Below are 15,291 nucleotides of genomic sequence, written 5' to 3' on the forward strand. Positions count from 1 at the left end.
AATTTCAGTAAGAAAAACTATTCTTATAACTTCCTAAAATAATGTAGGTGTTGCATTAATATGTGTTTGGGGGTTTTAGAGAAGTTGTAAAATTTAGTTACCTTAATTCTTTATGTAATCTTTTTAGATGTTGGCATACATTTAATAGAGCATTTGGATATTCCATCAGCTCCTCATTTTATGCCAAGACCAACTATTCTGCTCATGCATGTTATATTAAGTTATATTAGTTGCCATACAGCTGCATGAGCTGAGGAATCTGAATGTGGCATGTTGGATTATTTTAAACTACATACCAAAACTGCAAAAGTCTCTCCATCTTATTAACCCAATAGTTACAGGATTTCAACAAAATATGAATATTCTGTGTATTCACCACAAAAATAGTACAAAACCTAGCCTAGGATTATGCATGATGTGGATGAATATTGCTAAAATGCTATAAGGAGATAAGTCAATATTTAGAAGTAGGATGCCATACTGTCCAGCACGATTTAAAAAGTAAAATCTCTCTGATGTTCTCATTACCAATTTATCATTATGCCTCTGTGATAGAGGGAAGACTTTAGTTGGAATGAAGAGAAGAAGGGCAAAACATATATATACATTAAAGAGTGGGCCATGCTGGAGGAACTATTGCAGTTTTGTAAAGTGAGCATGCTACTCTAAAAAGTCCAACTTTTTGCTAAGAACACTCTTGTCCTACAGCATTATTCAGCTACTCATCACTGTGAGAACAGGCAATCAGAAAAGCTAATTTCTTAATTAGCTCTGCTCTAGCAATAATGATTGTAGATCGTGTCAACTAAAATCTGTTTGGATTCCTGTAAATTGGAGTCCGACAAGCCCTGCAGTTCCGTAGCCAACCTGATAACTCCCCACCCCCATCCCCTGTCTTTTGTTTTTCCTTCCAGCCTTTTCCTGTCGCCATCTCGGTATTTAATCTGACACCACCAGGCAGCAAGGAGAGTTTACTTGAAAGAGAAAAAGAGAAAGTGGGGAGAGAGGAGGAGGAGGAGGAGGAGGAGGGGAAAGCAAAAAAATTTTTACATTGGGATAGGAGCATTGAGTGTACAGGAAACCTGGGCCAAACATACACATCAGAGAAAAGCCTTCATAATTTCTACATTTCTTAAGGCATTTGCCTTCTATAGTCAGACAGATTCCTTCTAAGTACAACCTGATAAGGGAATTTGGCTTTTTTTAAAAAGAAAAGAAAAGAAAAGAAAAAGACAGGAAATGTATAGCCTTGTAAGTCTATCACATTATTTACTTTGTATATTACAGATTTAAACTAATTCACATCCTTCCTGTTAACATCTGGCATGTTAACTCCATCGCCTTTGGAAAATAAGTGAAAAGTTGATAGTAAAACAAAACAAAATTAATCACTCAAACTAAGAAGTTTTAATGGCACTGCCCTGCTTTACCTGGGTACCAAGCAGAAAAATATGAAGTGCTCGGCCCTTTCAGGAATCCAGACAGTTCCTGCATTCTCTCTCTCTCTCTCTCTTTGTGTGTGTGTGTGTGTGTTGTGTATGTGTGAAAGAATCTTTCTCATTAGGCTGGACTGGACAAGGCCACTGATAGTCCTGTGTCAACTTGAACAGATGATATCGGATTTCCTGACCTCTTGACCCTACTTTCTATTTCAATGTTTTGCCTCACACAAATATGTAGACTACAATACAATTTCTTGGGGCTTCACAGAAAGGAAATGTGTGACTATAGCATGGCTCAAATAAATGCTTCAACTCAAAGGCTATTCCTGTAACGTTTGATGTGAACCTAAGCTGCTTCTTGTTTTTAGTAAACCTCAAGCATTCTGACAGAACCAAAGCCACAAAGAAGTTCTGGACAAGGGACTCCAGAGGTTTAAAAACAAACTCCTTGTTTTTATTGTTTCTCGGATTTTGTATGCCACCCGGAATGTAATGGAGTGGGTGGCCGTAACATGGCTAATAAAGTCAATGGGAAGTGAAGCAAAGGACATAGAAACTGTAAATCATCCCAACAATGTATATAATTTTCCAACAGGTTTTATTCAGGAGAAATTACAGTAGATTGTGCCCCAAATGAGTACAAATCACTGTATCGTATCTTTCTGGGTGTGCTTGGCTAGAAAATGTTTAATAATAATGAAAGTTTTAAAAAAACACAAGGAAAGCTGATGTACAGCCTTTGCTAAATGAAGATGTGCTTTCATTCTACTTTACTCGGTCAATAATAAGAGTTGCTGGAAGGAAAAAAAAGGCAATCTTTTTCGACTTTCAGCCAGTTAAAGCTGGAATTTTTAAGGGCATATGACCAAAATTTGGGGTGAGAAGGAGGGGGGGGGGGAAAGGAAGAGTGAACTATCCTTTACAGTCACAAATACAATAAAAAGGATTATCAGCCATAATTATGACGACAACACTGGTACTTATTTGAACAAAAGTCCAATTGAAATCAAGCCCCAGGCTGATAGCTAGACACCAAGGACTACTGTGCTGAAAGTCAAATAGGGGAAGAAGAAAAAAAGAAACCTCATAGAATTTACTTATTAAGAACTTGCTTGTTTGATGAACTGTACAATGAATCAGGAATTCAGCTATATCAAGGAACATTTTTCTATGGTGCCTTTCATGGGCAAGGATACAATTTTGCTTTTACGAAGTAATAAACTTGTGGTCTTGCCAGCAGAACAGCCAAAAATAAGACTTGTAACCATGCGGAAAAAAAATAATTGTAAAAAGATAGCTGGTCTTTGCCAATGGTCACAGGAACCAGAGGTTACATGGAAATGGCTCCCATCTGGAATCAGCACACAACCTCCATATATTTCACATTGTGAAATGTGAAGCGCCAACACATAGGAATTTCACAGAATGGGTCGACCTTTTCAGGTCTTGGTGGATTTGGGTTAGTGGCGCAAGCTTAAACAAGCTCCTAAGGTACAGATCTGAAACTCGTGTGACACAGAGACTCCCAATCTGTTTCTCCTTGTCTTTTTTCTCTTTTTTCCCCTCTGAGTGTGCTCCTGAAATTCTGTAGAAAACCGCAAAACTGGTTAATACTATTTTCTACCATTTCAAAGTAGGAACAGGGCTCAACTGTTAGTATAAATGTAACCAATGAAAATAAATTGTATCAATAGAAAACAATCCCAGCTGCCTCCCCCCTCCTCAGAAATAGAAAATACAAGACCCCTTAATATAAATAGCCCCCACTACTGACACTACTTAACTCACTAAGTTCCTTGGAACCATATCATATAATAATGTGAACAGGTCCTCGATGCCCTGATCAGTGGATTAGGACGCTGAGCTTGTCGATCAGAAGGTCGGCAGTTTGGCGGGTCAAATCCCGAGTACCGCGTAGCAGAGTGAGCGCCTGTTACTCGTCCCAGCTTCTGCCAACCTAGCAGTTCGAAAGCACGTAAAAATGCAAGTAGAAAAATAGGGACCACTACAGTGGAAGGTAACAGCGTTCCGTGCGCCTTTGGCGTCTAGTCATGCCAGCCACATTACCACGGAGACGTCCTCAGACAAACGCTGGCTCTTCGGCTTTGAAACGGAGATGAGCACCGGCCCCTAGAGTCAGAAACGACTAGCACGCATGTGCGGGGGAACCTTTACCTTTACCTAACAGCAGGGCAGATATATTGACCAAAATGTCTGTCTGTCTGTCTGTCTACCTATCCTATTTCTAACTGTCTCTGAGAGTGGCTTCCTAACTCATCTCACACCTTAGCCGATGAAATGTTAATGAGTTTGACATTAATTCTCTTCCAACCGTACTTTCTGAGATGTTTTTTTTTTCTGATTTATAACTTTCAACCCATTCTTTGTTCCATCCAATATTGTCAAATCCATTTCAGTTACACCACTAATAGTTCTCAATTTTTTTGCCCGATCTTCACTTTGAGACTTAGTCTGCTATCTTTTAACAAAGTGCAATGATGAGACACAGGGTTCATCAGACATGGGTTCATCATGGTGACATCACTGTGGCTACTTTCGTGCAAGACCTCAGCACACCAAAACAGCTTATAAGAAAAGTATGGTTTGGAAACCTGTCCTCAAAGAATGGCCTGCACATTAGTCTTACTATTATAGCTATTTCTCAGAGTATAGATTTTTGGAAGTCTATCCACTTGTATGAATTTGAAGGTGGGGTAGATTTGTGTATACGGTAAGTCCTTAATGTGAGACAGTAGTGCAGAAAACACCCAAGAGATAGACTGTACAAGGTGAACTGCATTTTTAATGAGCTTAATGAGATTAGCATTACTAATCAATGCCTCATGTGGAAACAATGCAAAACCAATTTTAGTGACGACACCCCCTTATGTATCCTACACCACTGCACGGTTTTATTTATTGGTTTACATGAAGCTCTAATTCTTTGCCACCCTTGGCCCCACCAGACCATACTAAAGGAGGTCTTCTGCAATCCAGCTAAATGAAGATGTTAACTTCTTTTTCTTTCTTATTTTTCCATAACTGCCTAAACCCATTCAATCAGCCAAAACTTGAGATAAACCAGCAAATCCGCCTCTGGTAAACCAAAAAAAAAAAAAAGGAGAAGAAGCAGCAGTAATGTTGTCCACTATTTTTAACAGGAAAGATTTCATTGCAGCTATGCGTGATGTGGAAAGTGGGGTGGGGGGCATGTTTGAGAACTGATTTCATTTACTGTAAGGGGAAAAAAAAAACACATCCTGGTCCTCCAATGTTGCAAAGTTACCTGACTCAGCTTCTTGTAGAAATCAAATTCAGTCAGAGATAACAGCTAATCATTTGTCACAGTAAGAAGCAATTCCCTGAAATCGGAAGGGAAAACCTGCCGTTTCAATCCTCACGTCTGTCAGATTGCTAGAAATTACATTCTGCTCCGACTAACCTCTGCGCTTGGAGTGCTAACAACAAGCAGCCTGGTCTATCAAAAGAGAATATCATACAACGAAGACCAGTTTTTGATTTGTTTTATTCCAATAACCTGAGAAAAGTTTATAGACATGGTTTGCTGCCTAGACCTCAATTTTCCCCAACTTGCATACGGTTCTGAATTTATGGCTTCATGTACTCAGAGAGTAATATGGATAAAATTTACTGGCTGATTATCTGCAACTTTGCTCTAAGAAAATTAGACTGATTTTATAACGGCCCTAACAGATATTTGCACTTTGATACTTTGAGGAAGGACATGCCATTTGGAAATCTCAATAAAACGCCACATAGATATTTGATGAACTTTTATGTGATGGGACCTTTCAAAGTGAAATTTATTATTTCTTTTGCAGCATTCTCCGGGAGTAAATTAAACATATATCCTTCTATATAAACACTATTTGTGCAGCAGTCATGTTATAAGTTTAATAAAAAATGATGTATCACCCCTGTTCGCAAGATTTATAATTCACAGGGCAGTAGAGAAACCGGGAGCTGAGCTACACTGTATTTTCTGTACTTAACGTTATCTGTGGCACAAGGATGCTTGTAGCACTGAGCAGTGAAGCTGGAAAAATGGTCCAATATATGAACCTTGAGTTGGTACTGGGCGGGGGGAGTGTTCCAATTCCATTTCTTATCATTAGACAAGGTTTAAAACAAGAAGAAGAGTGAGTAGCTGCTATAATTTACTGTGGGCCTCTTTTAGGGCTTGCCATACCCAGGAGGCTAACACTATTAACAGAACAAGTTTAGGCAAATCTATTCATTCTAGTTTTATTAGCAGGTAATGAAAAGGTGTAAGTTAAAGTGTGAAATGACTCTATGTATTTTGAAAACAATGTCTCAGCAAACAGCTTTAAGCAAGCCAGGTCTCTTTATATTACGGTTACGTGAAATACGTTTCTTTTCTAATAATGCAAAAGGGTAGTTTTCAGTTGGTGATATGGACTAAGCAGAGAAATTAGATTTACAATTATGGAAATCTGCCTGCTACCGTTGTGCTTTATTTCGTTCTCTGCTTCTTTCAAGAGCCATTCACAGGACCTTGAAGAGAGCAGGGTTGTTGTTCTTTATTTTTTAATCTGTCCAAATGTTTTGGTCTGCTCAGTGTGAACACTGTGTAAGTAAGTAGAGAAAGCAATTTACCATGTGCAGAAATAAGCACTATTTCCTTGCATCCGAAGATGTGGGCAACTCATTTACAAATCCAGACTGTTAAAAGTGAAATTAATCCACATAACAAAGATTATCATGCACATTCTACCATGCAAAAAAGCAGTCCAAGACTTAAATAAAGAGTAAGCAAGAGAATTTAGCATGCAGTCATGTGAACTGACCCTGACTTAAATGTCAGTCCCATTTTTTTTAACGGTTTGTGTTTCAGACTCAAACTTATTTTACCAAATATTTTTCTTTAATGATGTATGTGGCCTTTGCAATGTCATAAACTTAAAGGAACCAAAAATGTTTAATTTAGTTGTACCAAAGACCAAGAAAGCTGCTCTTAACAATTCTAGCATAAAAATAGAAATGTAATGAATAAATGTCCATGTCAGCTTTTTTCTTTTTAGTAACATTCCTGCAAGTACTTCTACTTCTCTCAACAGTTTTGGAAAATGAGCTAGTTATTTGGCATATAGGGACCCTCCAGCTAATCAACAAAAATTCAGTCCACACCAGCTTTAAAGGTCAGACTGAATAATAGGAAGTTTTAGAAAAACTTCAAAAATATGCAGTTTATTGCTAGATATCAATCTCAGCAATATTTATCTATTATCTTCATCAATATGTAAGCTTGTACTTAAAAGGCAGGGGCATAGGGGAACAAGTGAGCCATACCTATTTGATGGAATTTGTTTAGCCCGCTGAACAGGAAGTTGAACTCTGGAAGGAAAGTTTGGAGAATCCTACTTCAGAGTAGCACTTAAGCACAACTATTTCCTCAGGTTTTCCTGTCCATTGATAGGTGGTATAGTGGGCTGAAACCTAACTCCAGTGCAGTCCATCAACATAACTGGTTTCAAAACAGGAAAAGAGATGTAAAGGGCACAGCTGCAGCTTTGAAACTCATCCTTTAATAAGTATGGTGACAAATTCAGGAGCAGAACTGCTCTCCAGTTCAATTAACCAGGTCAGTATGGGAAGGCCACGTTATCTTGACTGACAGGGATAAAAGCCAATAGAAACTAACCAACTGCTCATGTGACTCTTTTGGGATTCTAGAAGGCAGTACTAGAAAGACTTTGACTCAAGTTGACAGAGTTGTAGTGTTAGCTGCCTTTACCCAAACATAATTTCTGTGGGCTGATGGGATTAATGGATTGTTTTTATTCAACTGTAATCATTTACTCTGAATTACTGAAGTTACAGCTAAACTGCTAGGCCACTTAGTTTATGAATCACATGAGCAATTTTTGAAAGTTTCCACATATAGCACTGTCCAGATTAACACCTAGATCACTCAGGAAAGAAAATCTAGCTTGGCCTGCCTTTTTAAATTACCTACCAAAGGATATTTCACCTCTACACAGAGCATTCACAACTAAAAAATCATGCACATCCATAATTTCAAACAATATATCACATCTTTTTCATTTAAAAGTTTTTTTCTTTTATTATGATCAATTGTAATGTATTATTGTTTCACTTCTTATATTTATTCTATGTACTGCACAGTGCATCTATAACTCTGCCATCTGCCTGTTTGTAATCTCCAATTTAGCCCAATATGCCACAAAAATATTTGAATTAAGATGCTTCAAATCTGCTAACTTAAAGAATGCAGCCTTTACTCCCATGAAAATGAAATTTTAAGGATTCTCACAAAAGTTTTATTTGCAAAGTTCTGGCCACTGCAGCATCGCCATAGTTGGCTGCAATTACACGATCGCGATCTTTCACATGTATGTTGCATGTTGCAAGGAAAGTTGGGAGGGATGTAATTCCCTTAAACGACAAGAAGGGCGTCAGCTAAAATTGACAATAAAATAAAAAAGATCTGGCACCTGTGATGATTGCCTGCTTTGAAACTGAAGCTGAAAATTGAAATCTCTTAAAATTGGTAGGTGGTGAGGGAAGGACAAGGGAGCAGCACAGAGGACTGCTGATGAGATAGGGCTGGCTGGGGGCCACCAGCAGTCAACAGATGAGCTCTCTTACTCACTGGAGGAAGGAGGCACTTGGGGACACACCAGGATGGGAATGCAGTTTTCCTTGCGGTCCACAGTTCCTTTCGTTCCCCCAGTAAAGTGACAAGCAGTTCTGCAGGTCAGCTGAGGAGGAGGAAGAGGAGGAGAAAGAGGCTTCACCAGGACTCTACTAAAGGTCATGGGTGGAGGGGAAACAGTGCCAGCCCATATTACATGCATAAAGAAGGATGACCCACTTTGATAAGTCCTAACGAATGAGAAAAGATGTTGTGCACATGCACATATGCAAACGAACTGATCCTCTACCACTCCCAAACTGAAGTTTTAATATTTATAGGGAAATGAAGAGAGCAGGAAATGATTTTTAAAATCCAGCCAGGCTGATGTATATTATTGTGTTTTTTGTTAAAAAGACAAGCATGACATCTAAGTTAATATATAGAACTAAGTAACCCTTATATTTGACCTAATAATATTGTTCTCATGTTCTTAATGTTTTCTTTCAGTAAAAATGGGTTATACTCAGTCCACATCAGCAGATATATAAGAGAGTACATCTGAAAAATAACCATGGAGAATCCACAGGGGGGGAAAATAGTAAGTTGGCTACTGACTATTATGCTCTCAGGAAAGTGAAAAGCAATTCAGATTTAAATCAATGTACTGGTGCACTTTTAATAACAATATGGGGGAGAGTTCAAACAACTCATTTCGGATTTGTTATTGTATGTCATGTGGTTAATCCCTGAAGAATTAGGTTCTTTAAGACAGGATTGGGCAATATGTAGCCCTCCAGATGTTGGACTGACCCTCTCATAATGCCATATTTGATGTAAGTCAGAGTTCAGTAACATCTGGAGAGCTGCATATTTCCAATCTGCATTTGTAACTAATTTAGATGCTTCTATAAATACCATTTTTAATTAGAAAGAGAGCCGATTATAGTGAGATAGTATGAAGCTATCTCACTTGAAAAATTCATCCTATACAACAGAGGCACATCATCCTAAGGGATAGGAGAAAATGGTTGTTTGAATGTAAGTATAACTGGGTAGCTCCAACTGAGTCCAAAATGCTTACTAGTTCCTGGCACTGGAAAGGACAGCTAGAGGATGCCAACTATATCCTTGTTTTTAAGTTACTGATTGAACTGTTTTCTTGGATGCACTATGTGAAGTTTAATCTATGGCCTTATTGTTTTTCAAATGTCAATTTGTTGAATCATTCTGTCCAATTTAAAATCACGCATGCTGTTTCCAAATACGTTCAACTGCAAAAAACCAACTCTCTGAAGAATTTTTACTTAAAATCAGACAAGGCCAGTTTCCTTACCTAGATTTGTTACATTAGCTATGCATTCACAATTAGGAAAGGAATCCGTCCTTCCTACTTTGTTTTTGTACATTCCAAGTATGTTTTGAGAGATGTGCTTTCCCGATATGTTCACTAGTTATATTAAATATGAGTTACCCATTACGCGTTATCACAACAAAGGCCATGAAGCTCATACATTCATTGGGTTGCTTTTAACATTATTGCTGTTATTTTTGTTTCTGTTGTTATTTTTAGTTTTTCAATAAGTGGAGGTATCTGGAAAGGTAAGACAAAACATATTTGTAAGCAGGATATGCAAAATCTAATTTAAAACATACAGTAATTAAAAACAACCACTATCTTAATGTAATATGGAAGAGTAAAATAATGAATTAATTATAAGAATGCCTTGGAGAAGAGGAATGTCAACCTAGCATGAAAGAGACAACAATGTGGGTATCAAGCATGCCACCCTAGAAAGAGCAATCCACAATTGGTGTCAACAACAAAAAAATAATTTCTCCTTTATAGCCACTTTATGTATTTTATATAGGTAGGAACACTTGGAGAACAGTCTCTGAGAATGGTTGACTTATGGGAAACTCCACATAGCTCATCATGGTCTGTTGATAGGCAACATTTGGCTGAATTCCTAGGAACACACTAAACTATAAACCAATGGTATACAAATTCCAATAGATGAAGTCACACATTGCATTAGTCCCAAACCAAGAACTTCAGATCATGGCTTAGCACAATGTGTAAATCAAACCATTATCTGATAGTATGGTGGCTACTATTCACTCCATAATAATTGGGAAGGAAAGAAACCTGTCATTTTTCTGAACCTATCATATACTACAAGTGGAAGCACAAATACTCTACATTGCACATAGCTTCCTTTGCTTTTATGCTGCACACTTTTACCAAAAACCACACATAAAGTAAGACATTGAAACATTGAGGGGGGGAAAGGATGTTTCCGGGTATGTTGTCCAACTTAGTAAAATGCATTGACCAATATATTCCTAAATTTTAAAGCATCTTTTATTTTCCTTGTCTATGTTCAGTGAAAGCATTTCTCTATCTTTCCTACAGCTAGCTTTGTAACGTGGCAGACAAACATGGCATTATGAATGTGTATTCTTTGTTATATTATTCAGAGTACATTTGGCCAAGTTAAAAGCTCACTCTAGGACTGAGGATCCTTCACCAGCTTTGGCAATGTGTCCAGGTTTACTTCTCCTATTAGAGAAATAATAATAATAATAATAATAATAATAATAATAATAATAATAATAATAATAATAATAATAATAATAATAATAATAATAATAATAATAATTTCATTTTGAATAAGGGGACTAGACAAGATGTTCATGGCTCACTGTGAGCCCATAGTAACAGCAGTAGCTATTGCAGGTACAGAAGTAAGTGGGAGACAACTAAGACAATCACAGAACTCAATAATAAATGTGTGAATGAGGGCAGAAGGAGGCTTGTTGGAAAGACGTTCAAATGGTTTGGTGGGAAGACATCATGGTGGGTTTCCAAATGGACTACATTGGCAATAATTTCATTTTTGTGTGGATGCGTAAAGCAAGCTCTTGGATGAAAACAATCAGTCACCTAATAGTAAATTCCCATAAAACGAGGGAATCCTGTGCAACTACTAGCATCCCGCTCGTTCATCATACACTGTTTGTTCAAACCCTCACATTATGATAGCCTCCTGTGCTCCTGTCCCAGCTCTGTGTGTATTAATGCCTCCCATAAAATAATACTTAAGCATAGCTTAGGTTATAAAAAGAAAGATGTTTAAAAATAATTTTAAAAGCCCCTGCCAAATAGTGAGGTGTTTATTAAGAACTCGTGTAATATTTACCATAACTGCTACCACCACCCAGCTGGCTGTCAGACCCTTGTGAAGGAAAAGGTACTCTACAGCGAAGCTAAGACTATGATTCTCTGGCCTGGTGTTAATATAAAATGTCAGCTGGAAGTAGCGCTAAAAAAATGGCTCCTTCTGTATTTTTACAGTTGAGCTATAAATTCCTTATAAACAGAGATCATAATGAGAACGCTGACACAACCTTCGTTATGGCTTCAGGAGCAGTTGCTACAGTATGTTACCTGTTTCTTGGAGAGGGAAAAAAAATTCATATAGCCCCTTTGAATTATTACTGCACACACAGTACCATTTCATTTCCTTTTGTTTAAATAAAGGACAGTTTGAAGAAGCTTTTGCCAGTCACCCAGTAAACCAAAGAAAATTACCTCAGATAAGAATACCAAACCCATCCATTCTTCTGTAATGGAAAACTGCTAGGGAAAAGTCGGGCTATTTTTCTCAGGTTGAACTAAATAATGTATGCATACTTTTTTTTTGGCATGATGAAGCAATTTTAGCCTCTGAAACCCACAGCGATTCAGAAGGGAAAAGGTCTGGTTCCTGCAACTTAAATAATTCAAACATCCAGGTGGAAATGCTTTCAGCAGTTTCCTTTTTGGAGACAAAGGGAGAAGAGTTCAAAACTCTTAAGACACCAAGAAGTAGAAGAAGAAATGGGGGGAAGTGATAACAAAGCAAGCCGCAGATACTTTCCTGAGTAGATCTGAGGAGGGAGAGAGTCCCCTAAATAAAGCTGACCACACAGACAGTTAATAGAAAAAAACTGTGGCATTAAAAAAAAGCTTGGAGAGAAAAATGGCCTGATATTATAACAAACATGTTTTCCTAAAAAGACTGCAAAAATAGCACTCAACTCTTTTGCCGGAGTCACCGCTGGTTTGTATATGCTTAAGGGTTAGGCAGATGTTAAGGGTCACTGAAGAAGCTGTGTGAAAATGTGCCCTGCCAGTGGTCACCTTCTAAGCTTACAGAAATATGGATGTCGTCTCAGGAATAACCTGGGGCTGTAAAACCAAGGAGAAGGGAAAGAATGAATCTGGTTTGAAGGGCGGTTTGTTCTTGCTTCCCTTTCACCATATTGAGCCAAGGCAAAACTGTTCAACTGCTTGAGAGATGACGTAGGATTTAAAAGACAGATTAAAAATGGCCATCTGAATCAGCGTCTGATTTACCTAATGTCAGATTTCAATACCTGCCACAGGGGAAAAGGGTTTCTGGCTTGCAGATCGGTAATGACATGTTGTAAAAAAAGTATGGGGCTGCAACTGAAGTCTCTGCAGTGGCCTTAGAGCAAAGGTTAAAACTAGAATGTGTGTGTGTGTGTGTGTGTGTGTGTGTGTGTGTGTGTGTGTGTGTGTGTGAGAGAGAGAGAGAGAGAGAGAGAGAGAGAGAGAGAGAGAGAGAGAGAGAGAGAGAGAGAGAGAGAGAGAGAGAGAGAGAGAGAGAGAGAGAGAGAGAGAGAGAGAGAGAGAGAGAGAGAGAGAATAAAACACTGGTGAATTCTGTGAAAATTTCAGACTTTTTAAGGAAGGAGAAGTGAGCAGCAAGGAGAAAAACAGAAGGATGATGAGTAGTTGTAAACCTGGATACCCTTATATATGTAGCCTCTCATCTCATAAATAATAATATTCCTCTCAGCTATATAGTATGTTCTCCAATAGCCAATTTACTGAATATGCATATTTAACTAAGGAGAGTTTTGAGAAGAGAGGGTTCCTGCTAGGCTTATTCACTAGACCACAGGTAGGCAACCTTGGCTCTTTTATGACTCGTGGACTTCAACTCCCAGAATTCCTTAGCCGGCATGGCTCAGCTTGGAAACCTCTCTCTTTCCCCTCAGCATGGCTGGCTCAGGAATTCTGGGAGTTGAAGTCCGTGAGTCATAAAAGAGCCAAGGCTGCCTACCCCTGCACTAGACAATAAGTGTATATGAAAGAATTTAGTCAAGTACTTGAGAGAAATTTGGGCTTGTGGAGAAGATCATAATAACCTTTTTTCAAGCATTTCCCTTTGTTTGTCGCCATCTCTTCACAGGGAAGCAAAAGAGGAATTCCCACTGAGAAGCAGGCCTTGGAAACGATCTCCCTCAGTTCTGCTGGCTTCCCAGTTGTGTTCAAGCCCATAATGTTCTTGAAGCTCTAAATCAGACCTGGGCATTTTATAGCCTCTGGGCCATATCCAGCTCTTTAATTGTTCCTGTCTGGCCCGCGTGAGGTCAGTCGGAAATTAGAAATCAAATGTAAATAAGGTGTAATATTTATTCTTGGCAGCAGCAGCTAATCAAAACCGTACTACTTGGTGCTTTTTATAAAGCAATAAAATTAATATTTAAGAAAAATTGTTCAGCATTTTGGTTTGGCCCTCCACAAAAGTCCCAGTTTCTCATGTAGCCCCTTGAAAAAATTCATTGCCCACCCCTACTCTAAGGTAACCACTTGTAGGTTGAAATCAATCTACTCCAATCTCTTGTTCTTCAGGTAAGTTGGGATTGTAGCTACCAGAATTCTCAAACTGCATCTCTGGGAGTTCCATTCCAAACTCACCAGAAGGGCACCAAACTGGGAATGCTGGTATAAGCATAACTCTATTTATCAAGTCAAGCTTTGGAAAACCTTGTGAGACGTTATGTGGCTTGTTGGAAGTCACTGCAGTACCTTGGACTGAGGCCGGTGGTCTCGCTTATATAATTCAATTGCAATATTTTCTGTTATGTGAGGAATATAGCCACAGGTTGTTTTTTTATGAATGAGGTGTGCCAATCCCATGCATTTTGCTCCTCAGAACTCATATACATAAAAGGATTTCACTTCTGCTGATGTCTGCTTGTCAACACAACTTATGTGGATGTCTTGGATGGCTGTTGCATTAATGCAGTAGGGCCAGCTGACCTCCCAATTTCCAATGACTGGCTAACTAAAGTGGCTCCTTCCTGACTGTGTTCTGATTAGAAAAAGAGGTGTTTCTCATCAGCATCAACCTCTATTATCAGATCTTGATATTTTCCAGGTATAAAAGCTGGTTTATATTTCTTCCTTATAAAATTAGCCCCTTAAATTTTGCAGACAAGGAAAGCAGTTTTAAAACCAAACTAGATTTCTCCTTCTTCTGTTACAAAGAGCAAAGTGAGAGTCATAGATCTCAGTCTGAGATCCATGAGGTCCATCTCAAGTTGCAGAAGAAGCAATGAATGAATGAATGAATGAATGAAAGCTGGACTCTATGCAGAATTAAGCATATGTACAGACTCCTATTTATTTGAAAGCATGTCAAGTGTTTTTATGTAACATTTGTGGTACCAAATATCCACGTTTCCAAGAAGGACTGTAATATGGAAATATAAGGTATAATTTCATATTTTAAATATAGTGTATACATTGGTTCCAGAAGACGTCTCCAAGCCTAAATTTCACCTCTAAAGGAGGAATACAAATTCCAGTTTACTGAAAAGGTTAAGATTAGGCAGATGTTCTCTTTTAGTGGAGGTGGGCTTTCTATTATTATGAAGAATTCCCAGCCCCAACATGAGATATTCTATTAGTGAACTAGTGGAAGCCTGAAGATGAGTTATTTCCCTGACCACTGAAAGCGGTAAGAGGGTGGTATGTTTCCATTATGTAAGCATTTTTGAAAAAACAACACATACTTTCAGGAAAACATCTGGAAGAGATCTGCTGTTTTGTGTCCTCTTGCCCCACTTTGGATTGCATTGACAAATCTCTAACATCCAATGGTAATGATTTTTGTGTCATTGCCCCATCTAGTATGGCCTTTTGCCACAGAAGTCACTGCAAGCTTCGTTCCTGGGTATTGAAAGATTATCTACCAATGGACTGGTCCTTTTCAAACTCAATCCTTCTAATTAAGAGAATAGTAGATTAGAGTTCCTTTATTATCAGACTGAAGAAGAATTAGACATTGGGCATGCTGGACGATATTTGATAGGATACTCGGAAAGAGAGTTAGAATTCTTATGGGAGAAAAC

At 38.3% G+C, this 15,291-nt stretch overlaps 1 protein-coding gene across 6 annotated transcripts in view; it reads right to left on the minus strand.

The window, feature by feature from the left end:
- Window positions 1-15,291, minus strand: part of ZEB2 (zinc finger E-box binding homeobox 2) — a 171,726-nt gene that overhangs the window by 74,236 nt on the left and 82,199 nt on the right. Inside the window, exon 2 of one of the 6 annotated variants that reach the window (XM_081328090.1) lies at window positions 10,589-10,642. The exons of 4 other annotated variants lie outside the window; for them this stretch is intronic. Coding sequence is in view for 1 of the 2 variants with exons in the window: in XM_081328089.1 (XP_081184215.1) it covers window positions 9,554-9,557 (4 nt within the window). In the remaining variant the exon portion in view is untranslated. Of the gene's footprint in view, window positions 1-9,553; window positions 9,606-10,588; window positions 10,643-15,291 lie in introns of those variants that run through there. One more of the 6 variants, XM_081328089.1, reaches the window with a different exon arrangement.

This window comes from Vipera berus (assembly GCF_964194415.1).
Source record: "Vipera berus genome assembly, chromosome: 1".
In the NCBI taxonomy this organism is placed as follows: domain Eukaryota; kingdom Metazoa; phylum Chordata; class Lepidosauria; order Squamata; family Viperidae; genus Vipera; species Vipera berus.